The sequence below is a fragment of the Lithobates pipiens genome, unplaced genomic scaffold (genome assembly GCF_037356315.1).
Source record: "Lithobates pipiens isolate NorthernLeopardFrog02 unplaced genomic scaffold, aLitPip1_a1.2 Scaffold_28, whole genome shotgun sequence".
Lineage (NCBI taxonomy): Eukaryota > Metazoa > Chordata > Amphibia > Anura > Ranidae > Lithobates > Lithobates pipiens.
In genome coordinates, this window is record NW_027507789.1 from 71,669,778 (window position 1) to 71,696,323 (window position 26,546).

Genomic DNA, 26,546 nt, shown 5'->3' on the forward strand with positions numbered 1-26,546 from the left:
CCAAACAAAAAATCCCTCTTTACCCACAAAGCTGCCTCTTATATGCCATGGGGCTAAACATACCTACTCCTTGTAACTCAACTTCAACTAGCCTTCAACTGGAGAACAAATAACCTACCATGGTCGCAGGTCTTATCTAGGATGGAGATGCTTAGACTATCTGAAAGAATCTATCACACTCTAGAGTCTACATGATAGTGTTCATATTTTTAATGAGAAATGGAATTATTGGATCTTACCATAATATGCTAAAACTCAACCTGAATAGTCCCCAACGGATTTGCATGTTCCTTATTATCCTCCTTTGCACTTTACCTGCTTGATACTTTTTTTTATGATGTATAAACAATATACCACATTTCATTACCCTGTGAAACTTCCTTTATTGTATTGAATTTGTATGTTCAAATTTTTCAAATAAACTTTTGTAAACAAAAAAGAAAAAGAGTTTGCTTCTGCGTGCTCGCACGCAGAAGCAAACTCATACGTAAGTCCAGCCCGCAAACGTAAACAGTTTTCAAACCACACATGTGAGGTATTGCCGCGATCGTTATTGCAAGGGCAATAATTCTAGTACTAGACCTCTGTACCTCTAAACTGGTAACCAGTAGAAAATTTTAAAGTGTTCCCTATGGAGATGTTTAAGTACTGTAGTTTGTGTGCAATTATATAGCATGACATGTTAGGTATATATTTACTTGGCGTAACATCATCTTTCACATTATACAAAAAAATTGGGCTAACTTTACTGATTTTTTTTTAATTCATGAAAGTGTATTTCTTCCCAAAAAATTGCATTTAAAAGACCACTGCGCAAATACAGTGTGACATAAAATATTTCAATGATCGGTTTTTTTTCTCTCTAAAAAATAAATAAATATATATATATATATATATATATATATATATATATAATGTTTGGGGAAAATGTACCTGTCTACGGCACATGCACACTGGTTCTTGTAAACGATGTTTATCCTGACACCAGAAAATCAGTGTTATAAACTCACCTCAGCTGCATTTTTTTCAAACCAGTTAGGGTGAGTTTAGCAGGGTTTAGTAGTGTCTAGAGTTTGGGCATGTATTTACTTAATTGGCCAGAATTTTAATTTATTCTGGCCATTGAAATTCATAAACGCTGAAGTGCTAAATGCGCCTAGCGTTTAGGCACGTATAACAGCATTTGCACATGTTTAACAGCATTGAGCGTTTTTTGTAGCCAAAATTCCCTCTCTTGAACACAATTTTAGGAAACTCCCCTGCTGCTAAACTGCTGAAAACATCCATGTGTGCATGGACACTTAGGATAACATTAGGGGAGTTCAAGGGAAGAAAAAAAACAAATTTGCCTAAACTCACAAAAATGTGAGTTTAACAGCAGCAGTGTGCATGAGACCTAAGGCCTTCTTAAAGAGGAAGTAAACCCTGATGGGTTTACTTCCTCTTTGATTCCCTGCAAAGGTAAAGCATAATTGACTACTATGCATCGCATGGTCTGTGACAGGTACTCGGGTACTCAGATGGACTGGGACAGGTACTCGGGTACTCTGATGGGCTGTGACAGGTACTCGGGTACTCTGATGGACTGTGACAGGTACTCGGGTACTCTGATGGGCTGTGACAGGTACTCGGATACTCTGATGGACTGTGACAGGTACTCGGGTACTCTGATGGGCTGTGACAGGTACTTGGGTACTCTGATGTGCTGTGACAGGTACTCAGGTACTCTGATGGACTGTGACAGGTACTCGGATACTCTGATGGACTGTGACAGGTACTCGGGTACTCTGATGGGCTGTGACAGGTACTTGGGTACTCTGATGTGCTGTGACAGGTACTCAGGTACTCTGATGGACTGTGACAGGTACTCGGGTACTCTGATGGGCTGTGACAGGTACTAGGGTACTCTGATGGACTGTGACAGGCACTCGGGTACTCTGATGGACTGTGACAGGAACTCAAGTACTCTGATGGACTATGACGGGTACTCTGATGGACTGTGAGTGACAGGTACTATGAGGGGTGGTGACAGGTCCTCTTTATTGGGGGGGGGGGGGGGGCAATCAGTGTGATTGGTGTGCACTGTAAGCAGTAACGAGATGTTACCGCAATCTCCTCCTCACACACGATCGGTGTGTGAGGAGAACCCGGTAACATCTCGTTACCGTGGTTTGTTTACATTTTAGTGATCGGCTGTGAAAGGATCACAGCCGATCACGTGGGTAAACAGCCGGCCAATGGCTGTTTACCAGCGTCTGTGACGAGCAGTGTTCCTGGGAACACTCCGCCACCGACGTGCACGCGCATGAGCAGTGCACAGTGGGGGTGTGACCATCTGTGATCAGCCGTGACTTTATCACGGCCGATCACGTGGTAAACAGCCAGACCCAATGGCTGTTCTCCCCCTTCGGTGGTGAGCGGTGTCTCCGTGACATGCCGCCACCGAAGAAACAGGGATGCGTGCGTACGATCACGCACATTCCCTGTTTAAACGGGAGGGCATCATATGATGCCCTCCCGCCACAATAGGTCCGCCGCCTGGCCGTCATTTCACGGCTGGCAGTTGGGAAGTAGTTAAGGAACTGAGGCTGTCAAGGGAGGTCTATTTAGAGTGGGTTATGAGGCATGGTCGGTGTAATGCAAGGTAGATTCATGGGCGCCAGACACTTCTTGAATGCAAAGAGATTTATTGTCTCTTAAATAGAACAGAGAGGGTTTAGGGCCAGGACACCCTTTAGTAGTTGCAATGTTAATTGGCAGGCTCCCAGACTTCTATAGGTAGACAGCCATGCAGGGAAAGGCACCCAGCTGGACACCACATGTGCATGTGTAGAGACGCTGTCTCCTATGGCAACAATCTTGAACAGTTTCTAGCAGAGGTTCCAATGAACTCTTTCACTTCCTCTACAATCTCCTATTGTAGATCTTCACTCAACTGTCCAGCTCCCAGTCTCTCTCTATCTCTAGACTTGCTGATCCACTGCCACTGGATCTCCTGAGCTCTTCCAACCTTCTCTCTCAGTATCTTTCTCAAGCGTCACCACCGCTTCCCTGCTGGGTCCCTAGCTTGGCATTCAAGATACTCCTCAAGCATCACCCCACTCGCCTGCTCAGTCCCTGGCTTCTCTGCAAGCATCACCTCCGCTGGCTGGGTCCTTGGCTTGACACCTGCTGACGTTTCCCAATTCTATACTGCTCTGTTAATTGCTTCAGCTGCTCACAGTGGTCCCTGGTAATAAGGTGGATGGTCTCTTAGTGGTGACAGTTTCCGCTCTACCTCCGACCACGTCAGGTTCTCCGGCAGGCAGAACCATCACTTCTGGTTGGACTGCAAGCCACAGTCCCAACCCTATGCTGCTCTCTAGCTCTTCTGGCTAGGCCCTCAGGCATCCTAGCAGCCAGGTATCCCTGGATAGGCCTCAGGCTCTGGCCTAGCAGCCAGGGGCAGCACAACACACGTCCACCTAGACAGCCGTCCAGGTGGCACAGAACCCCCGTTCACCTGACCTCACCGAAATAAGTAGGCTCTCCCAGCAGGCCAAGGCACCAAAGAAGATCCCTGCTCATTGGCTGAGATACCCCCTCTATTCCTAATTTGTCCTTGCAATGCCCTTGTCTTATCTAATGCCACCAGATACTCGGCCATCTAGTGACAGAAGAGAGAAGTGCACCAATTACAGAATTAAGGTGGAATCAATTTATCCCCTATCAATTGGCCAAGGCGACTATACCTGGCAGGTAAATTTATTAGCAACCCTGCCTAAACATCAGGGTGCTACATCAATGTTTTGCGGTTTTAAGTCATTTTCTACTAAAGAATAATGATTTTAATATCTGTGTGAAAAGTTTAAAAGTTGCCCAGGGCAGCAAGTGGTTAAAATACTTTGAGGCTAGGCCACAGCAATCTTTTATGAGGTACTCCCTGGTATAGGGTGATAGTACTATGTCCCGGTTTCAGATAATTCCTGCATTGTCACACAGGCTACTGATGGAGATTACAAGTTAATACACAATATGCAGGCTTGATTCACTGTTCAAAAAAACCAACCCTGAGAAATGGCGTGCAGCCATTACTGGAATGCAAAGAGGCTGCAGGAGATCAGCAGCACTGCGATGCAAAAAGGATGAAAAAAGGTGAAAACATATTTAGCAATCAGATAACTATCTATCTGTCACATTCGCTTCCAATCTGTTTCTCCCTACCTCTTTTATGTCTGCATAAATAGCAAAGCTTTGTGTATCTCCGCTAACTCCTTTTGCTGAGCAGACTGTCTGTTGCTGCTGATGGAGGGGGCACAACTCAGCCTCAGTTGCCATGGAGTTTCATCCAGGGTGTGACGACATAACCGGCATCTTCTAGCTTAGGAAAAAAAGACAGAATAGCCCCCCCCCATCTGTAACACCACACAATCTGTCTGCATCCCACACAGCCCCCACCTTATCACATGTTTACTTTACATATTTTACACCATACTTCTCTGTGACCCATGACTTGGTGCTTGCCCTTGTCTAAAGCTCTGTGTTGCACATCTAGTTGCATCCTTCGTTTTTTACATTTACAAAGCTGGCAGTATCCAGCCATGTCTCGCCGCTTGTTTTTCACATTTTTGGACACACTGCAGTAAATCCTAGCATTGCTGCACCCCCACCATATGGCCAATGCCCCCTTTGATGAGCATCTCCATATAAAGGACTACAGTACTCAGTGTCAGCTGTTACTATAATGGTTTCTCATATAGATTAACCTATAGCAGGGTTTTTCTTTTCAGAACTCATCATCACATGCAAGCATAGCCCTGCATTCACACGCTCGTTATTTAGAATTATCCCTGGGTAGTAACAGACGCTCTGATTTGTTATCAGATTTCCCTAGAATTCTGTAGTTTTTTAGACTCTCCTGCTCCTTTTGGATGTTTCATCTTTTCTCCAGCAATTGCTTTATCAGCATAGGATTAGGCAGCCATGTCATGGGAAGTGGGCATAGGGCATGGGGCAGTGCCAGGCACAGACTGATGGACCAAGTGACGTTCATAAAACTAGAACTGGTTGGAGAGGGAGGGGCTGCAGGAGCTGATGAGGCAGAGAGATGAATAGAGACAGAAAAGGGGATACAACAAGAGGGATATAAATGGAAAAAGTAATTTAAGATAGAAAGGAGAACCCAGAGAGAGAAGGAGAGAGAGAGAGAGAGAGAGAGAGAGAGAGAGAGAGAGAGAGAGAGAGAGAGAGAGAGAGAGAGAGAGAGAAGGAGAAGAGAAGTCAAATAACACAGATGTAGAGAGGGAGGTGGAGGCAGGAAGAAGTGGGAAGGAAGCATGGGAATCTTAGTTTGTTAGAGAAGGACAGATACATCCACAGCACTCACATGAGACTGTAGCTGAGATCTACTTTTGCGGATTCCTCTGTAGATGGAATGAGATCATGAGGATTTATGCCCCGGTAGGCATTTGGTCCTGCTGTGCAATGAAATTTCTGTCAAAACAAGGGACGGAGCCAGGACATCTGGAAGGAAGGGCATGATATCTTACTTCTGGTGAGATGGAGGTGATGTGGTGGGCACTGCTGTGGTGCCATCATGCCCATCTTTTTCTTCATGCCAACCAGGATTTTCAAAGCCCTTCTTGGAACAATGACATTAATGAATTAACCCCAAAACAAACTCCTTCAACTCCAACATCCTCGCCGCCCCTGCCTACTCCTTCAGATCTTTCATCGCTACCCTCTTTGCAAGACTCTTCTCCAACTTTTTCAATTTTGACCCCATCTTTTTTTTCACTAGATGCTACTACCACCAGTCCTACAACTACTCCACAGCCATCTACTCCTGAACCAGACCAGCCAGATGAAGAAGGCAAAAAAGCAGCTCTAAATTTTCTGCACTCAGGTGATCTTCTGTCTCTGTCAGAAGTGAACTGCACCAGGAGGTATGAGATAAATGACCTGCAGGGATCCCCACCTGAATCCCTTCTCCATCATGTCAGAAGACCAATTGACTATCTTCTACATGCCACCAACTTCCTTAACATGATATTTCAAGCCAGTGACATGCGAGAATCCAGCATACGAGAAGATATGGAATGGTACCATGCTTTGGTTCGAAGTCTTGCTGGGGGAGATCCACACATTCGTCGGGCAGCCCTGTCTTTTACTGCCCAACCTCTGTCCTCTAAGCCCCAGCTACTTCTTCAGGCAACAAAAGAAGGTCATGAAATTCTTCTTCAAGACCTCTCCTCAACCCTGCACCATATAAGACATATAAAAAATTATGGTATATGGAACAGCTTTCAAACCAACCTCTCTCTTACCAAAGCCATTCTAGTAAATGACCTGCAAAGTTTGGAGACACCTAAGTGGAGCCGTGGAGACAGCTACATTGTGGACCCAAACCAAGTTCAATGGTCAAAGCCTTTTCTAGAATGTGAGGGCAGTCGCTTTTCACAAAGATGGATGATCTCACTTTCAACAGCATTCTATGGGCTAAAACCTGATCTGAGTCCAGAGTTTAAGTAAGTGGGTCTTGATATTCATGTGTGGGAAGGGGACAGATGGAGTCTTTGAAAATCATGTAATATGGGGGGAGGGAAAGGAACAGGATGGGAGGAGGAAGATTGTCTGTCTGACTGTGAACAAATATCTCTGTTGATAATACAGTGTGATTAATACAGTCAGGAGAATGATATTAACTGGGTCATGTGGTAATATCCTGGTTATGTATGCATATTTCGGTTTACCATCTCATTCTGTATAGTGATTGCTGTTTGTCCATCATGTCCCCCACCTGTCCATCATTTTACCCTCCCCCTAAGATTAGTCTCTCACACATACTGAATTCTGTATCACTCACATCAGTCCTCAAACTGAGCAGCTGTTAAGCTGCAAATCTCCTATCCTCTAGCTTTCATATAACAGATGGCCCTAGAATGCCAGTTTCTAGCTACCTATGCATACTACTGTCTGGCCATCTTAGTATTACCCTATTCATAATAAGCCCATATACTGCTGCCCATGTGATCACCATTATACCCTGTGTGCACTCATGAATAGGTCTCAATAATAAATTATGTTCTCCATAACCTTATGATAAGTTTTCTACCTAAAGTTATTAAAACATTATACAGATTTTTTAAATTACATATACGGTATAAAAACCTATAAATCGAGAGAAAACTTTAGGATAAAACCGACATAATAGCAATTCATGCAGCTGCCACACCAACCCAGACAGGCCCTAAAACATAATATTATATACAAATAATCTAGTTAATATAACTATATTAAATATATAAAGTCACAAGAGCCTATACTGAAAACCAGTGTATCTGAAGAACCTACATATAAAAAGGACTATATATTATGTGAAAATAGTAAACATGTATAGAGATAACGTTACACCATCCAATAGCAAGCACAGCATCCAATAGAAACACTGGTAATTGATTATTGTAATTCTATAACTCTAAAGTTAATCAATTAATTATTTAAACTAACATTCCAGCTGCTGATAAAATATAGTAATAAATTGGATGTTTTTGGACAAAGATATAACATTTAATGGTAGCTAATGGAAGTTATATAAGTACATAACTTGTAATGATAGCAACTGATTGTGGTATGTACTTGAAATATTGGTCCTAGATTGTATGGGGACAAATTTTGTATTCCAGAGGCTTAATGGTTAAAAGATGTGCCCATAAATGTATTTATGTGTCAAAAACACACATACATATGTTGAAGCAACAACAAGCTGCTGATTATACTGTGCGTCAGCAATAGTGTACAACTGGTTGAAGCAATTCTAATCTGTCGCTAGAGAAGTGTAGTGGAAGTTCCAACAAAATGATAAACCATTAAGAATATGAACCAGCAGCTGCATCAAAAATCTTAGCAAACCAATATATTCTGTCCGGGATGGCCCATCCATTAAGGGGGCACGGGCGCCGCCCCCTCTCTCCAGCCACCCCCTCTATGTCTAATGGATAGATTCATGCATAGCCGCCGCTGCCACCCCCTATTCAGGTGTCCGGCCTCTTTTTGGATGCCGGGAGCCTGAATTCCAGTGGCAGGGTGTTTTTATAAAGCACCTGATTAGAGCCATAGGCTATAATAGGCTTAAAAAAAGGTGGACTTGGAGCGCAAAGCATTGTGCCCACAGTCCACCCAAATGTGTTAGAAAAGCAAATATTAATTTGCTTTTCTAACAATGAACTTCCTCTCCGCCAATCAGGTAACGCATGTCTAATACCCATCACCTGATTGGATGAAGGCACAGGCACCCCAATTGGACACCCAGCAGACCGACGAAGAGAGGAGGGGGGAGCATGGAGGACACAAGAGCTGTCCCACAGCTCACTGCTGTCACCCACTGCCTGACCCACCACTAAGATGGGTTAAGTGCGGGGCAGACAGTGGGCGGGCGGGGGTCACAGTGGCAGCATTTGGGCACAAGTGCCAGCATTTGATGGGCACAAGTGGTGGCATTTGACAGGCACAAGTGGTTGCATATGATGGGCACAAGTGGTTGCATTTGATGGGCACAAGTGGCTGCATTTGATGGGCACAACTGGCTGCATTTGAAGGGCACAAGTGGCTGTATATGATGGGCTCAAGTGGCTGCATACAATGGGCACAAGTGGCTGCATATGATGGGCACAAGTGGCTGCATTTTGGCACAAGTGACTGCATATGATGGGCACAAGTGGCTGCATATGATGGGCAAAAGTGACTGCATATGATGGGCACAAGTGGCTGCATATGACGGACCTAGAAATAGAACATGTTTTAAATATTTCTGACGGAACCAATTCTTATCGGGAAAACTCTCGCCCATCTTTATGCTGTTCCGACGGACCAAAAACAACACATGCTCTGAAGCAAGTACGAGACAGAAGCTATTGGCTACTGGCTATTGAACTACACGTGCTGTACGTCACCGCATTCTTGACGATCGGACTTTGGTGTGATCGTGTGTACGCAAGACAGTTTCAGCGGAACTCTGTCAGAACTCCGTTGAGAAAACCTTCAGAGTTTATTCCGATAGGAAAACTGGTCGCATGTAAACGGCATTAGTATTTTTCGGTTTGTTTGCTCCCCCCCGCCCAAAAAAAAATTTTCAGCACCAGCTGCCACTGGTCCCCACATAATAATTTTGCAGGAGGCAAATATATAGTAGCAGTTCGAAGCACAGTCCCAGCATGCTTCACCTCAGTAGGCAAACAAGTGCATCATGCTCTCCAGGTAGCCAGCCCAATTGGCCATCTATATAAGCAGCCACCTGCATGACAATATACTAAACTCAGAAATCCATGGACTAAATGTGTCAGAGGATACACCACAAATCCCAGCAATCCAGCACACTACACATTTCAACAGGCCAACTCAGTGAAAAGAGGAGCAGGCAGACGATGCACCATAAGTCCCTGCAAACTGACCATGAAACAACCATATACTGTACATAGCACCCATTTGCATAGTAATACACTGTATCCACTATCCATGAGGCGAGTGACCCAACAGTTGCGCCACAAATCCTGGCAGACTGACCACACCTGACAAGAGTTGTAGCCAAACCAGTGTATCGTGCCCCCAGCAGGCCAATCCAGCAGAAAGCATCATAGGTTAAAGTGGAGAGCCACCATGAAAAACAAAAGTACATAAAAATTTTGCAAAAAATCAGAAAAAAAAATGAACATTTTTATTTTTTTAAACTTACCAGAAATGCCTGTTGCTAGGCATACTGTCCTAATCTGCCTCTTCCTACTCCGCGGTGATGTTCGGTCTTCTCTCCTCCGTGTGGCGTCTTCTGGGGAATGGGGCGCTGTGTGTTCTGGGAACTGTGTGTCCCAGAACACAGCGTGCCCCATTCACAAAGCGCTGCGCGACTCGCGCATGCGCAGTAGGAAACGGGCAGTGAAGCCAAAAGGCTCCACTGCCTGTTTCCCTTAGTTGGAATGGCGGCGCCGGGACCCGAGAGCCAAGGGATGGGTCAGCCTCGGGCGGCTGACATCGCTGGCGCCCTGGACAGGTAAGTCTGCTTATTAAAAGTCAGGAGCTACAGTGTTTGCAGCTGCTGACTTTAAAAAAAAAAAATTTAAGCTGGCCCTCCTCTTTAGCAAATACACCACAAGTTCCAGCAAGCTCACTGGAGAATACCTGCAGATGTAGCAACCACACACCCCCCTTCAGGGAACAGTGCCATGGAAGGGGACCAGCATGGCCCCAATGGTTGCTATGGGGCAAAAAAAAAAGTGTGTCCCACCATCAGGCATCCCAAGACAATTATCTCTGTATGTGTTTTCATGTATTACAGCATGCAGTCACTATTTATTTTGTTACTGCACTTGTATATGCTGTATGACATTAATATTATTGCATTTTGCCAATCCTTAAATGTGGTGGCTGCATTACTTTTCTTTTTTTTTTTTGGATTTTGTTCCTTTATTTTTACCTGTTGATCCAGCCAATAACATGCTTCTTGTCTTGGGGTCACTCCTTTATGTATGGAGGAGCAGTCCCATGGAGGAGTCACCATTCTACAGGTAGTGGGGTAGAGGGTAGTGTAAAATGAACTAGTAGATTTTAGATTCACTTTACATAATTGACTAACAAATTATGGCCCAACACTTTTTAAAAAGTTATTGAAACAGTTTTTTTCTCCTTTCGAGATGAATGTTTTAACTGAAAAAAAAAAAGAATTGACCATTGTAAGCACCTCTGTTTGTTTCAACCCTCTATCATACACTTTTGCTACTAAGCTTGGCGTGATAAAGGAAGGAGAAAAATAACAGGTAAAACACCTAAGTGTGCTGGCCACTCAAGTTCCTCCACCCCAAACTCACTCATCCATGTCTTTAAGGACCTTGCTTTGTCATTGATGCACAGTCATGTTGGAACAGGAACAAATTTGGGAAAATTAAATTGCCAAATGTCTTGGTATGCTGACGCCTTGAGAGTTGCCTTCACTGGAACTAAGGGACCAAGCCCAACCACTGTAAAAAAAAAAACACACCATCCACCAAATGAATTACACCAGTGCACAAAGCAAGCTTAATGTATATTTTTTCAGATATTAAATATCTGCTAAAACACTCTAAAACTGCAAACAGGCTTGCTAGTTGTGGTGGTACTAAATGTATGGTATTTCCATAAAAGAGTCCAAAAGAGCCTGTTCTGGCACTTTAAAATCGTGACCTGTTCACCAATACTTTTTAGCTGTGGTAAAAAAAACATTATGCCATTTTACCAGCTATTAAATGCCTGCTGTAAATTTATGAAATTAAAAACCTGTTCAAACAGACTTGCTAGCTGCGGTGCAAGTTTGTATGTATTTCCATCAAAAAAGTAAAAAAGAAAAAAAACACAAATATTTATTTTCAGATAATGAATGCAGACGTTAAGTCTTTCTGACTATCATGCGATCCTTTGTGGTGCTTCCATCAAAAATGTCCAAAAAATATACAATAATTTTTTTCCCAATATTAAATGCCTGTTCCAACTGCCTGAAATTATGACCTATTAGAAAAAAAATAGAAGGGGTAGAATAAGAATTAGTTAAAGCAAATCCTCAAAGTGCAATACACCATAAACTTGTGCCACTGTATACAATAGCAAATCACTCGGACCCCTTTCACACTAAAAATAGCGCCTGTAAAGTGCCTGAAAAATGCCTCCCCTGCAGCCCCAGTGTGAAAGCCTGAGTGCTTTCACACTGGAGTGGTGAGCTTGCAGGACGTTAGAAAAAGTCTTGCAAGCAGCATCTTCGGAGCGGTGTATACACCGCTCCTCCACTGCCCCTGCCTATTGAAATGAATGGGCACCGCTGCCAAAGCACCTGTAAAGCATTTTAACAGCGGTACTTTTCGGGCATATTTAACCCTTTTTTCCGCCCGCTAGCCAGGGTTAAAAGCACCCCACTAATGGCCGAAAACTGCTGCTAAAACGACGATAAAGAGCTGCTAAAACTAGCAGGGCTTTACTGCTAACATGACCCACTGGCAGTGCGAAAGGGGTCTTATAGCAATGTGCACAATATAAGTCACATAAGTGCAAACACTCATAGTAGCACATATTAACAAAAGTTAAGCGACATCACTAAGATATACAACATGTGTAAAATATGTCAATACACAAATGCTGGTACCACCCAGGTAAAAGCATACACCTCATTCAGGCTCCTCTCAGTGGTGAGGCTAGTGTCATACATGGAGAACAAACTAGGGAAGCACTCCCAATAGTGTAAAACCACCTGAAAAGGCTTTATTAAAGAAAAGGTAAAATACTCTCATAATCATGAAGGTTAACAGCGCAGTTCATGAATGAAACATAGGAAATTCCAGTAAATGTGTGAGTTGACTAGGGATGGGGAAACGGATCAGCCTGAGCATGGGTTCCGGCTGAAAATTGGCTGTTCGCCCATTCGATGAACATCCACATTTTTGGGGCGTTTGACCCTTTCTTTGGCCTGCCTGAATGACCACAATAGACTGTTGCACCACACAGTGCATTGGAATCCCTGATTGGCTGAAGCAATGAAAGCTTTGCCCAATCAGGGCACAAAGCACTGTCAGAGCCACGATTGGACACTGTTATGATGACTCTATCCAATCATGGCTCATTGCTCTTAGTCCCGGCCTACACTATTAGACCCCTTTCACACCAGGGCGTTTTGCAGGCGCTATAGCGTTAGAAATAGCGCCTGCAATCGGCCCAAAAAAAGCTGCACCATTGTCTGTAGTGTGAAAGCCCGAGGGCTTTCACACTACAGCAGTGCACTGGCAGGATATCAGGGAAAAGTCCTGCCAGCAGCTTCTTTGGAGCGGTGAAGGAGCGGTGTGTTTACCGCTCCTCCACTGCTGCTTCCCATTGAAATCAATGGGGCAGCGCTGTAATACCGCCGGCAAAACGCAGATATTGTGGTGTATTGCCGTCGGTTTTAATCCTTTCTCAGTCGCTAGCGGGGGGTAAAATCACCCCGCTAGCGGCCAAAATGCAACACAAATCCGGCGGTAAAACGCCGCTAAAAATAGCGGCGTTTAACCGCCCACGCTATGGGCGGTGTGACGTGAAAGGGGTCTAAAAGTATTTTTTTAATAGCAGCCATTTGTAGTGTTAATTTGGAGTGGAGAGAGATAGAACAGGGCTCTGTTCAGTGCTACTAGAGAGTTAGTGTGCTATAGTGTGCTATTGCGATTCTATTGTCAGTGTAGAATATCATTTAGTGTGAATCTAGTGATAGTTCAGTCAGTACGAGTGTAGTGAGTGACCATTCATTTTTACTTTAGTGTCACTTTAGTGTGAATTTAGTGATAGTTCAGTCAGTGTGAGTTTAGTGACCATTCATTTTTACATTAGTGTCAGTTTATTTTGTCAGGGCAGGTTTACTGCAGTATAGTTCCGTGAGTTAGTGCACGTTTAAAGCAGTGTATCTCAGTGCATTACTGCAAGTTTAGCGTTGTATATTTCAGTGCGTTATGTGTCGTTTAACACAGTATATTTCTGTGCGTTAGTGCACGTTTAACGCAGTATATTTCAGTACGTACACATTTCCACATCTTTATTACATTTTTTGTAATAAGCATCCCCCACCTATCATGCCTGGGCGGACAACAAGGAGCAAGGAGAGGCAGACATTACCATGGCACTGTGAGGGTGCCAGCAGCATATGTGTGCACAGGCAAAGGTGGACGTGGTCAGTCCTTAGGCAGCGCATCATTTCCTCTGTTTAGTGATGTTGCCCTTGCTTTACAGCCACAGCATGCAGAAGAGGTGGTGGGCTGGCTTACTAAACCATTCTCATCCTCCTCATCCTCCATCACCCAAGCAGAGACTAGTGTGCAGTCCACAGTAGCTGCCAGAGTGGCTAAACCTGCCTCCTTGTCCACAGCTATTCCTGCCATAACCCCAGCATCAGGCATGGAGGAGTCAGCTGAGTTATTTGAAGACAGCGTCAGCCACTTGCTCCTGGGGTTGCCACCAGTGGCGGCTGGTGCTCAAAATTTTTGGGGGGGCACAAACGAAAAAACCCCATCAAAACACAGCCACTGTGTCATCAAAACGCAGCCACTGTGTCATCAAAACGCAGCCACTGTGTCATCAAAACGCAGCCACTGTGTCATAAAAATGCAGCAACGGTGTCATTAAAATGCAGCCACTGTGTCATCAAAACGCAGCCACTGTGTCATCAAATCGCAGCCACGGTTTAATTAAAATGCAGCCACTGTGTCATCATACGCAGCCACTATGTCATCAAATGCAGCCACTATGTCATCAAAATGCAGCCACTGTGTCATCAAAATGCAGCCACTGTTTCATTAAAACGCACCCACTGTGTTATCAAAACGCAGCCACTGTGTCATCAAAACGCATCCACTGTGTCATCAATCGTAGCCACGTTGTCATCAAAATGCAGCCACTGTGTCATCAAAACGCAGCCACTGTGTCATCAAAATGCAGCCACTGTGTCCACTGATCCCAGACACCATGATTGTCTCCTTAATAGCAGCCAGCATCTCTTTGAACAAAGGGGGAAGGGGGGCAAGTTATCAAGGAAGCATACTCACAGTGATTTGGGGGGCTGGAAGAGGATGCTGTATGTGCTATGTCCGGTGCCACAGTGCACTTTGTTAAAGGACTTTTTTTTGTTGTTGTTCTTAAAGGGGCTGTTTTAAAACATTTTTTTTGAGGACCATCTATGGACGGGCAGCCAATGGTTGCCACCTTTTCTTCAAGTCAAACCCGAACACTTTAGCGGCAAACAGCACTTTTTTTTATAGTATAAACCATACATATATTTTGCTATTAAATAACATTTCTAATCATATTCCATTAATAACAAGAGTCCCCCTTTAAATTAGAGTCCACAGAGTTCCCTTTTACAACTGAATCCACAGAGTTCCCCTTTGAAATCTGAACTCGCAGAGTTCCCTTTCACTGTAATGGGGGGGCTCTGATGTAAGGGAGAACTCTGGGGACTCTAACACAAGGGCTGCTCTGGGAACCCTGATTTAAGGGGGAACACTGAGAACTCTGATGTACGGAGAGGACTTTGATTAAAGGGAGAACACTTAGGCCTCTGGTGTAAAGGGGAACTCTGATGTAAGTGGTGCCCTGAGAAGCCTGATTTACCTTAGTGCAGTGGTCATCAACCCTGTCCTCAGGGCCCACTAACAGGCCAGGCTTGCAAGAGAACTGAAATACATCACAGGTGAAATCATTTGCTGCTCAGTGATTGCACTATTCTTGTCTGCATCTCCCCATGGTAATACATAAAACCTGGCCTGTTAGTGGGCCCTGAGGATAGGGTTGATGACCACTGCCTTAGTGTACTCACTCAGAGGCAGAAGAAAGAAGGGGTATACTTCAGTCACAGACAGGGATGGATGGTGAGCTCAATCACCCCTTGGCAGATAGCACCTCTCATCCAGATGTATCTGAGGCTGCTGGACTTCAAATTTTCAGCCCCAACTTTCCTTTTCTGAGGCACAGCGCCGGGGATTGGAGTGTGGGCCGACAGAGGGGTAGGGGCAGGAGGAAGAGGAGCAGATTGAGCCCTCTCTCCTCTCCCTTCTGTGTGTGTTTGGGGGGGGGGGGGCTGTTAGTGCTGGCATTGGGAAGTGTGAAAGAGAGTGTACCAGACACACTCGGCTTAAACAACTGCAGTTAGCAACCCTGCTGCGAAGCCATAGTCCGGTCTGAATAATGTGTTCGGGTTTCAGGCAGTCTGAACCCGGACACACGATTCCAAACCCTAACTGTCCGGTTGAATCCTGGACAGGTGGAAACCCTATTTGCTCCTTGAGAATGTACAGCCATTACTTGATTCAGATGCTGGTTGTGAGGTTAAGGAAGGCAGGAACATGAGCCTACAGAGAGGAGAGAACACTGGTACACAAATTGGCAGTCATGTTTCCCCAGCCGCTGCATATTGCCAAGTTGTCTCCAGTGGTAATGAGGATGGAGGAGATGATTATGATGAGGTCACTAATGTGACTTGGGTGCTGGATAGAGCAGATGAGGAAAGTGAGGGTGAGGCACAACCCCAATGAGGCAGCCATCATGGAAGAGTAGAGAGCAGCCACCCTATTTCATCACATTATGGAGCCGTTTCCTCTCTGGCCACTTCCCACAGCTCAGCTGTCTTGGCCTTTTTTAGCACATGTGCAGCGATTGCACTGTTGCAATGTGCAAATGTTGCCCCAAGCAGATCAAGTGTTGCAAAAACGCCAGCCATTTGGGTACCACATGCTTGACAAGGCATTTAACTTCCCACGACTCAGTCCATTTGCAGGTACATCGGAAAGCCACACAAAATGGGTGCAATTCTGTTCCTCCTCCTTACCCACCTCAGTCTGCCCCGGATATACCTCATGACCCCTCAGCAGCCTCCACTGACAGGGATGATGGTATAGCGCAGGGTGCCCCAGGTCCTTGCAGCACATCTGCCAGTAGCACAGCATCAGCTGTAGACTATAGCTGGCAAATTTCTCTGCTCCATCTGCTACAGTGGAAAAAAAAATTGTCACTGCCACCCACATGCTTAGCATCTAAATGCAAGCTTATCAAATGTTGTGGTATCATTGGGCAAGGCAGTCAGCCACAAAGTCCACGTTACTGCTGGCACATGGTCCAGCAAGCATGGTCAAAGATGATATATTTAATTCACAGCACACTGGGTAACTCTGCTTGCAACTCGGAAGGATGCAGGACAGTTGTGCCGTCACATCTCCATACAGCTAGTGGTGATAAAGTGAGATTTGTCAGCTCTATCCCCTCCTCCTCCATGCCCTCCTCTGCTGAATTGTCCTATGAGCCACAAGTACCCCCCAAGCGTTCAAGTGGCTATTCAATGAGTCAGGCTAAAAGGTGCTATGCAGGGCTTCAACTGGTGTATTTAGAGGACAGGAACCACACCTGAGAAGAAATTCTTGCAGCTCTGCAGGGGCAGGCCCAGAGGTGGTTCACACCATGCCAGCTGGAGCCAGGAATGGTGGTAAATGATAATGGCACACATCTCCCGTCCGCCTTTTTTTTTAAATCAAACAATATGTAGAAGAATACATATTGGCCTAAACTGATGAATAAATGTGTTTTTTTTTATATTTTATTCGGATATGTATTATAGAGGTGATCAAATACCACCAAAAGAAAGCTCTATTTGTGGGGAAAAAAGGACATCAATTTTGTTTGGGTACAACGTTGCATGACCGCGCAATTGTCAGCTGAAGCGACGCAGTGTCGTATCGCAAAAATGACCTGGTGATTAAGGGGGCAAATCCTTCCAGGGCCAAAGTGGTTAAAGAGGAGTTTATCTAATCCTTTTCCAAACTCTGGTAGGTTACAGTGTCATGGAAAACATCGTTTTGAGGCTTCTGTTGGTCAAGAGAGGAGTGGTGGCTGCCTAAGTGATGAATTTCATAATTTTTTTAGTCCTTGCTGCCCAGGGCCGTCAGCTTCCACATCCCATCAGCAGCGTCTGAATCACATGGTGGATAATTATCTAGGGGCAAAAAACAGAAATGGAAAGATTTCCAGTTGACGATCCACTGGCTTACTGGGTCATGAGAATAGACCACTGGCTAGAACTTGCCCAGTATGCAATTGAGCTTCCCTACATCCAGCGTGCTTTCCAAACGGGCATTCGGTGCTGTTGGAGGTTTTGTTACTGATAGTAGGACACATCTGTCCACAGACTCCGTGGACTGTCTGACATCTATCAAAATAAATCAGTCCTGGATTACCAGCAGCTATGAAGCCCCTGATGCTGATGTCACTGATTAAGTGTTTTTGGGATGTGGAATCTCTGCAGGACTTCTAGGCTGCCTAGCGATGTGAGTGTTGATTTCATCTGGAAGAATTTTTTTGGTGTAGGTTTCATGGGCACAATTAACACCAAAGATCAATTTTTCCACACTGTTTGACAGGTGCATATCATTTACATTTTTGACAGCAAGGCCAATTCTTGCTTTGATCAAGAATACCTCTATAGGGTTATGATGTGAAGGTGCCACCGATACCCAAAGTCCAATTTTTCCACTGTTACTTCTATCCAAAGTCTGTGGAAGAGACACAAGAACTTTTGTCCAAACAATCTCTAATCTTGTTCCCAGTGCACTACGTTGTGGCCTCATCATACAGACTGGCTCCCCAAACTGTTGCTTACAAAATAAAGAAAGCCTGCAAGGAAAATTTAATTTTTTTGGCTTTATACATGCAATTATTGCTGCAGCAGCTTCTATACACAGTACAGATGTGCCACTTTACATGTAGACTAAGGAGACCCCCCAGGCACTACATTGAAAGATTTTTTTTCATTTTTATGCTTTCCCTTTAAGCATTAACAAATTACTGCTTATTAAAAAATGAAATTTTCTACAAACTTTTTTCATTGATACATTTCCCCAGGGCATTACCCAGGCCCCCATAACTCGTATGTCCAATTACTTGCATATAAACCTTAAAAATGGGCACTTTTGATTTTTCTAGTTTGGGTCCCATAGACTTCAGTGGGGTTCATTATTCAGTTTTGAACTTTCAAGATGTTCTAAAATTCTGGTGTGAACCAAACAGGGGGTTGTTCTGCCTAACCCTAGTGGTGACATATGTGCATTCCAGCTCCACCCAATGCATTTCATCATATGAGATGTCATCAGGGGCATGGATGCATGTTACCACACACACTTTATAAAGAAAGACTAGGGGGGTAATTGTTCATTTTTTATGTAAATTGACAACACATGAATGGGGATGACTGTTCTTGAAAGGAGACTCACACTGGTGTCCAATTCGAAAAAACATGTCTAACAAGTCAGAATAACTATCCTGGGGAGAACTTGCCCCAGAGGATGTATTAAAAATAATACATAATTTGCTCAAAAATATGTCCAAAACAAATGATTAAAATAATTGTGTTACATAATATAATTATAATTAATAATTATATTTACATAGTAGCGGAGGTTGAAAAAAAGAGTCCATCAAGTCCAACCTATATGTGTGATTATATGTCAGTTTTACATTGTATATCCCTGTATGTTGCGGTCGTTCAGGTGCTCATCTAGTAGTTTTTTGAAACTATCGATGAGACCACCGCCTGTGGAAGGGAATTCCACATCCTTGCTGCTCTTACAGTAAAGAACCCTCTAAGTAGTTTAAGGTTAAACCTATTTTCTTCTAATTTTAATGAGTGGCCACGTGTCTTGTTAAACGCCCTTCCGCAAAAAAGTTTTATCCCTATTGTGGGGTCACCAGTATTGGATTTGTAAATTGAAATCATATCCGCTCTCAAGCGTCTTCTCCAGAGAGAATAAGTTCAGTGCTCGCAACCTTTCTTCATAACTAATGTCCTCCAGACCCTTTATTAGCTTTGTTGCCCTTCTTTTTACTAATTTGTTCAGATCTTCTTGCAAGGTTTCCACATCCTGCGGAGAATTTATTCCCCTGCTTAGCTTTGTATCGTCCTCAAATACAGAGATTGAACTGTTTACCCCATCCTCCAGGTCATTTATGAACAAATTAAATAGGATTGGTCCCACCCTGTGTGACGCCACTACCTACCCCCGAACATTCAGAGTATTCCCCATTTATCACCACCCTCTGAACTCGCCCATGTAGTCAGTTTTCAATCCATGTACCCTATGGTCCATGACAGTGGACCTTATTTTGCACAGTAAATGTTTATGTGTCAAATGCTTTTGCAAAATCAAGATACACCATGTCTACGGGCCTTCTTTTATCTAGATGGCAACTCTCCTCCTCATAGAAGGTTAATATATTGGTTTGTCATGAACGATTCTTCATGAATCCATGCTAATTACTGCTAATGATACTGTTTTCATTACTAAAGTCTTGTATATAGTCCCTTATTATCCCCTCCAAGAGCCTGCATACTATTGATGCTCGGCTAACTGGTTTGTAATTTCACAGGGATAAATTTTAGGCCCTTATTAAATATTTGTGCTACATGTCTTTTCTTCAATCTGCTGGTACCATTCCAGTCAGTAGACTGTCAGTAAAAATTAGTAACAATGGTCTGGCAATTACTTGACTGAGTTCCCTAAGTACCCTCGGGTGCAAGCCATCTAGTTTCGGTGATTTATTAATGTTAAGTTTCCCAAGTTTAATTCTGTCCTCTGTTAGCCATGAGGGTGCTTCCTGTGATGTGTCATGAGGATAAACCGATTCCCTTGTCAAGACTGAGGAGAGGAATAAATTCAATACCTTCGTCATCTCCCCATCCTTTGCTACCAGATGTCCTTCCTCATTCTTTATGGGGCCAATATGGTCCATCCTCCCTTTTTTACTGTTTACATACCTAAATAATTTCTTGGGATTTTTTTTGCTCTCCTCCGCTATGTGTTTTTCATGTTTTATCTCAGCTGCCCTGATTTCACCTTTACATTTCTTATTGCATTCCTTATAAAGTTTGAATGCTGATGATGATCAACCATGTATTTTTTTAAGGCCTTCTCTTTTGCTTTTATATGCATTTTTACATTGGCTTTAAGTCATCTAGGACTTTTGTTCACTCTTTTAAATTTATTACCCAATGGGATACACTGGCTAATGCCCTTATTTAATATGCTCTTAAAATGAAACCCATCTCTCCTCCATGTTCTTTGTTCCTAAGATTTTATCTCAATTTATATCTTCTAACAAGGTTCGTAGTTTAGGGAAGCTGGCTCTTTTGGAATTCAGTGTCTTTGTATTTTCTTTATGTCTCCTATGTATTTGTGTGATTTATACTGAAGCCAATCGACCTGTGATCGCTGTTTCCTAAATTTCCCCACATTTCCACATCCATGATCAGGTCTGTTATGTTGGTAATCAATAGATCTAGTAATGTTTTATTTCTAGTTGGTGCGTCTACCTGATCCATGAAATTGTCCTGCAAAACATTTAGGAACTGGTGAGCCTTAGATGAATGCGCGGTTCCCTCCGCCCAGTCTATGTCTGGAGAATTAAAATCCCAACACTTCCCATCCTTGCTGCTAATCTAAATTGTGATAGGAGGTCCGCCTCCCCCAATTCTCTGTGCATGGTATTCTGCCAGAAATCATATAATGACACCTTGAAATATCTTATAACAATCCACTCTCCTGTATATGCATTATTAAATCAAATATAATCAAATATATATTCCAATAAAATAAAATGAAAAAATTTGAAAGCCGGTAAAAAAAAAAAAAAGTGTTTTTATACAACTGTAGAACCAAGATAAGGATCTAAAATGTAACCCTACATTTCCCTTTCCCTATTATAATAGCAGATTAAATTGATCCAAACTAGACTAAGGCAAAAATTAAAAGGGGTGATTATGAGCCCTCAAGGATACATATGTATTAAGGAATAATCCAGAAGTCAGGGGTTAGAATGTAAACTTTCACAGATAAACTATTATTGATAAAACAGTTGATGTTCCGTTCAATATTGACACCATGAGTGGTAAAGTTGCTCAGCTCATAGATTAATGTAGCCTCTAACAGCGATCATGTCCGATAGGACCGTGTTATCGGATAATCCGACAGTGTGTGGGCTCCATCGGACTGTTTCTGTCAGAGTATCCGACAGGACCAAGTTTTCCAGCTGGGCTATAAAATTTTCCGACAACATGATCCGATCAGACTTTGTCCGATCATGTGTAGAGAATTCCGATCGGACAAAGTGCCATGCATGCTCAGATCAAATTCCTAGACCAAAGCTATTGGCTACTATCCTGAACGTAGTCCCGTCCTAACGAAATAATGTCATCACGTTAAGTGCAATCGGATTTTCTGATAACTTTGTCCGACTGTGTGTATGCAACAGTTTCGGACAAAATCCGTCAGACAAAATCCGTCCGACAAAATCCGACGGATTTGGTTGTCGGAATGTTTGACCGTGTTTACAAGGGCCTACTGTGTTATGGCACCACCACCACCAAAGGCCCATTTTTTCTACCACTGTTCAACAATGGCATGTAATTACAATTCTTGATATAATAGTTCACAGCAGGGTGTTCCAGTACCCACCAAAAGTCACTTTGATGGCTTACAGTGTTGTGGCAACACCAACACCTTAGGCCCAAATTTCTGCAGAGCATATAGGGCAGGCCCCTACTTTCAAACATCACAACTTACAAACATCTCCTACTTGCAAACGGAAGGAGACAACAGGAAGTGAGATGAAATCTCCCCCTATGAAGGGAAATTCTCTCCTGTAAGAATTGATGCTTTATCCCAATCCTTGTTTTACTAAAAAACCCACATTTTCAAAAAACATTTGTCATTGGGACAGAAAGTGAGGTGAAATCTTCTGAAGAGGAGCACAGACAGCAAAAAAATGTTACAGGGGTGATAAGCCTTCCCTATGTTTTCCAAAAAGCTTAAAAATAGATTTTTTGACTGGAGCTACACTTTAAAAATATACCAGTTCAAACTTACAAACAGATTCTACTTAACAACAAACCCAAACAGTCCCAGTCTTGTTTTCACCGCCTGTATACTGTTGTTTGTGTATATAAGGCCTGGGGACCCCACACCTTTCCTTTTTTTAATTTGGGTACGGGGTTCCCCTTAATATCCGTACAAGACCCAAAGGGGCTGATAATGGGCAGGGGAGGGTACCCATGCCATTTTTCTCAAGGATTTTCATCCATATTGCCGGGACCAGTCATTACATTAAAACCACAAGCCACATGACTATAGTATGGCTGATGCTGCGCTGTTATTCTAATGACCACCTACATACCATTACCTTTCCCATTAAATGAGACCACACATTTTTGGAGCAATTAGTGGCCGTAGCAGCCCCTTTATTATCAAAATATAATTAACATGTAAACCAAAACAACAATATAACAACATCCTTTTAAAGTGGTTGTAAACCCTTACAAACCACTTTGACCTACAGGTAAGCCTAGATTAAGGCTTACCTGTAGGTCCAAGCAATATCTCCTAAACCTATACGGTTTAGGAGATATTTGCCTGAAGACAGGCACCGCTGTCTACGGCACATGCGCCGTAGACAGCGGCGTGCAGGCGCTCTGAACGCGGCAGTTCCAAAAATGGAGCTGCCGCATTTGTCGACTCCCGTGCGCATGCGCGGGAGTGACGTCATCGCGGCTTCGCCGAATGACAGCGGCGGAGCTGCGAGATGCCACAAGCAAGATGGATGCGGCGGACTACAGGGGACAGCGCGACTTCGCTGGCTCCTGTGTCAGGTAAGTGACACATAATGGGCTACTAATGCGATGCATAGTAGTCCATTATGCTTTACCTTTGCAGGGAAAAAAAGAGGAAGTAAACTCATCAGGGTTTACTTCCTCTTTAACTTAACAACACTGAGCACGTTGGTCTTCCACAGGACATTCCCCCTCCTCACCCATTATCATATTGATCAAACAGGCACTGCGGTGATATTACTGTAACTAGGCCTCAAGCTGACATGCTAGCTCAAAGACATCCCAACTCTTGACCGCAGTGCACCCCATTACCAGTTACCATATAGACCCTCGCTATATGGCATATCAGCAGCGAGCCCATATCTCCAATGGATCCCGCATCAACAATTCTCTGTGGGGAGGGGTTATCTTCCTTTGCCTGCACCGACCAACACCCGCCACCGCAATCAAGGATAAAACCTTATCCTTGAGAGCACCTCCACACCCTCAAAGCTCGCTCAATCCCATCCTGTAAGCCAAGAGTCCACAAATCAATGCCAACCGCATTGAGGTGTACCCCATCATCCTTCAGGTACCGCCACGTGTCCACCTCCAGCTCCAAATGTCGAACAGCCAACCCCCCATTGCGCACTACAAAACGGCTGACCTCCTGGTTCACCTTCCTCCTGGCCTTGTTGATCTTATCCACCGAACGCGCAAATCTCCACTGAGTCCTGGCCACTATATCCGACCATACAATAATCATTTGTGGAAAGGCCGCTCGCAGGCGCAAGAGATCATACTTAATGTCCCTAGTGATGTCCAGCTTAGTGCGGAGGCCCAGATCATTGCCCCCCACATGCAAAACTAGAACGTCCGGGGCCCTATCTAACCCCGCAAAACGATGCACCTCGTGCACCATCCTGCTCCAGAGCATGCCCGGAAACCCAAACCATTTTACTAGCGCCTCTAGCCGGGAAATGCCTAACTGTCTGCCATCTGGTCGCACATCACCCCTCCTGGCACCCCAGCAGATGTAAGAATGGCCCATAATCCAGACCAAACCTGGCGCAGCACCTGTAAGAAAGAAACAAAAAACACACACCCAAATAACAATAACCACACATGTGTCACACGAACCCATGCCAACACCACCAAACCCTTGCAGCTAAACGCCCACCAATCCTGGCCGCACGTACGATTTGAACCTCCGCGACTCCCAACGACCAATCCGTTTCACCGCCGCCTCGTCCAAACCCCACCTCACCGCCTCCATCGCGGCCCCAATCCGAAAAGAATGAGAGGAAAACTTTTCCCCCCCCAAACCCAATGCTCTCAGGCACTTCCTAAAAACCCCTATAAACTGGAACCGGGAAACAAACTCCCCATTAACATGTACCAACAAAAGGCCCGGACACGCCGGCCGAACGTACAAGAATTTACGCAACACCAGAACCGGGCAGAGCCCGCTGCCCGGAATTGCGAACACCACCACCTCCTTCCCTTTGCCACCCTGATCCGTCTTTGACCTACGGATCCGCATGCTCACCCGGTCATCCCCACAAACCACATCCTCAAAAAACAAACCCCCCCTGCCCTTTCCTGGAAGGGCTGACCAGTTCGCCGATCCGGAAAGCGCCAAAAAATGCCAACACAAATGCGGCTTTAAACAAAATTCGCTCATAAGCCGAAAAACACACCAGCCCCAACCGATCGCACAGCCTACCCAACAGATCAAAAGACACCGGTCTCCTGGTGTCCTTCACCTGTCGGCCCCGCCGGTAACCCCTCATCACTTGTCGCACCCAGAAATCCTTCGTGTAATCCACCTCCCCTCGCAGCTTAAACCAAAAGGCCAAGCCAGCCAATTTTTTCCCCATCCGCGAAATCGATACGCCTTCCTCCAAATTCCGCGACACAAAGTAGAGAACCATCAAACGCCGGTCTCGCACATCAGCCACCACCTGCAACCCCAAAGCCTCCCATTCCTCCCAGGTCTTCTCATACGCTGACCAAGTGCCCCCACTCACCGACCGCTTGATCCAGACGGAGGCCGTTCCAACGCAATCGTCCACAACTCCTCTGGGCAGGGGACCCCCTGAGCGTCCGCCGACGGTGCCAGCTCCCGGAACCTGTCCCACTGAAATCGAGACAGTGCGTCAGCCACCACATTCTCCACCCCGGGCAAGTGTACCGCATGCATAAAAATATTCAACTGCATACAACGCAAAACCAAATGCCGCAGCAGCCGCACCACCGGCGGGGAGGATGCAGACACCCGGTTAATGACCTGCACAACCCACAGGTTGTCCCCATGGAAACGAACCTTCCTGTCCCGGAGGCGCTCCCCCCACAGCTCAACCGCCAGCACCACCGGGAAGAGTTCCAGCAGCACCAGGTTCTTCAGCAGCCCCTCGGCCCTCCATGAGTCGGGCCAGGGGCCCGCACTCCACCGACCCTGAAAAAAGGCCCCGAACCCCGTGGACCCCGCAGCGTCCGTATAGAGCTCCAAATCAAAATTGCTCACCGGACCCGCCATCCATAACGCCCTGCCGTTGAAGTTATCCAGAAACACGTGCCAAACTTGCAGATCTGCACGATGGTCCCTGGACAACCGCACAAAATGTTTAGTAGAAACCGCACCCCCCGTACTGGCCGCCAGCCGCCGACTGAAAACCCTACCCATGGGTATGATCCGGCATGCGAAATTCAACTTACCCAGCACAGACTGAAGAGTCCTGAGCTGCACCTTACGCATGCCGACCAAACCACGCACCTCCTCCTTCAACGCCTCCAACTTATCCTCCGGCAACCGACACTCCATCCTCTCCGAATCCAGCACAATACCCAAAAAACTGATCACCTTCGTCGGCCGTTCGGTCTTCTCGGGGGCCAGCGGGATCCCAAAAGCCTCAGCCACCCGTTCCAGCGTCGTCAACAGCACCGCACACAGCGCAGACGAAGCCGGCCCTACGCACAGGAAGTCATCCAGGTAGTGTATGACCGAATTAACTCCCGCGACGTCCCTGACCACCCATTCCACGAAGGAGCTGAACCGCTCAAACAGAGCGCACGAGATGGAGCACCCCATGGGCAAGCACCGGTCGACATAGTATTCGTCCTGCCAGCGGCAGCCCAACAGTCGAAAACTCTCGGGGTGCACCGGAAGCAATCGAAAGGCCGCCTCGATGTCAGTTTTCGCCATCGAAGCCCCCCGGCCATAACGCCGAACCCAGAACACCGCAGCATCGAAGGACGTGTATGACACTGCGCTAAGCCGGGGGTCGATGGCATCGTTTACCGAACCCCCTTTGGGATAGGACAGGTGATGTATCAAACGATACTTACCCGGTTCCTTCTTGGGAACCACCCCTAAAGGCGACACCACCAAATCCGGCAACGGCATGTCAGCAAA

The 26,546-nt window shown here is 45.1% G+C and overlaps 1 protein-coding gene across 2 annotated transcripts in view; it reads left to right on the forward strand.

Moving 5' to 3' along the window:
• The first annotated feature begins 4,842 nt into the window (after positions 1 to 4,842).
• The window catches only part of GPR179 (G protein-coupled receptor 179), a 482,412-nt gene continuing 460,708 nt past the window's right edge, over positions 4,843 to 26,546 (forward strand). Inside the window, exon 1 of one of the 2 annotated variants that reach the window (XM_077459402.1) lies at positions 4,843 to 6,506. In XM_077459402.1, the coding sequence (XP_077315528.1) occupies positions 5,539 to 6,506 (968 nt within the window). In that variant the 5' untranslated portion in view covers positions 4,843 to 5,538. The remainder of the gene's footprint in view (positions 6,507 to 26,546) is intronic. The other variant, XM_077459401.1, reaches the window with a different exon arrangement.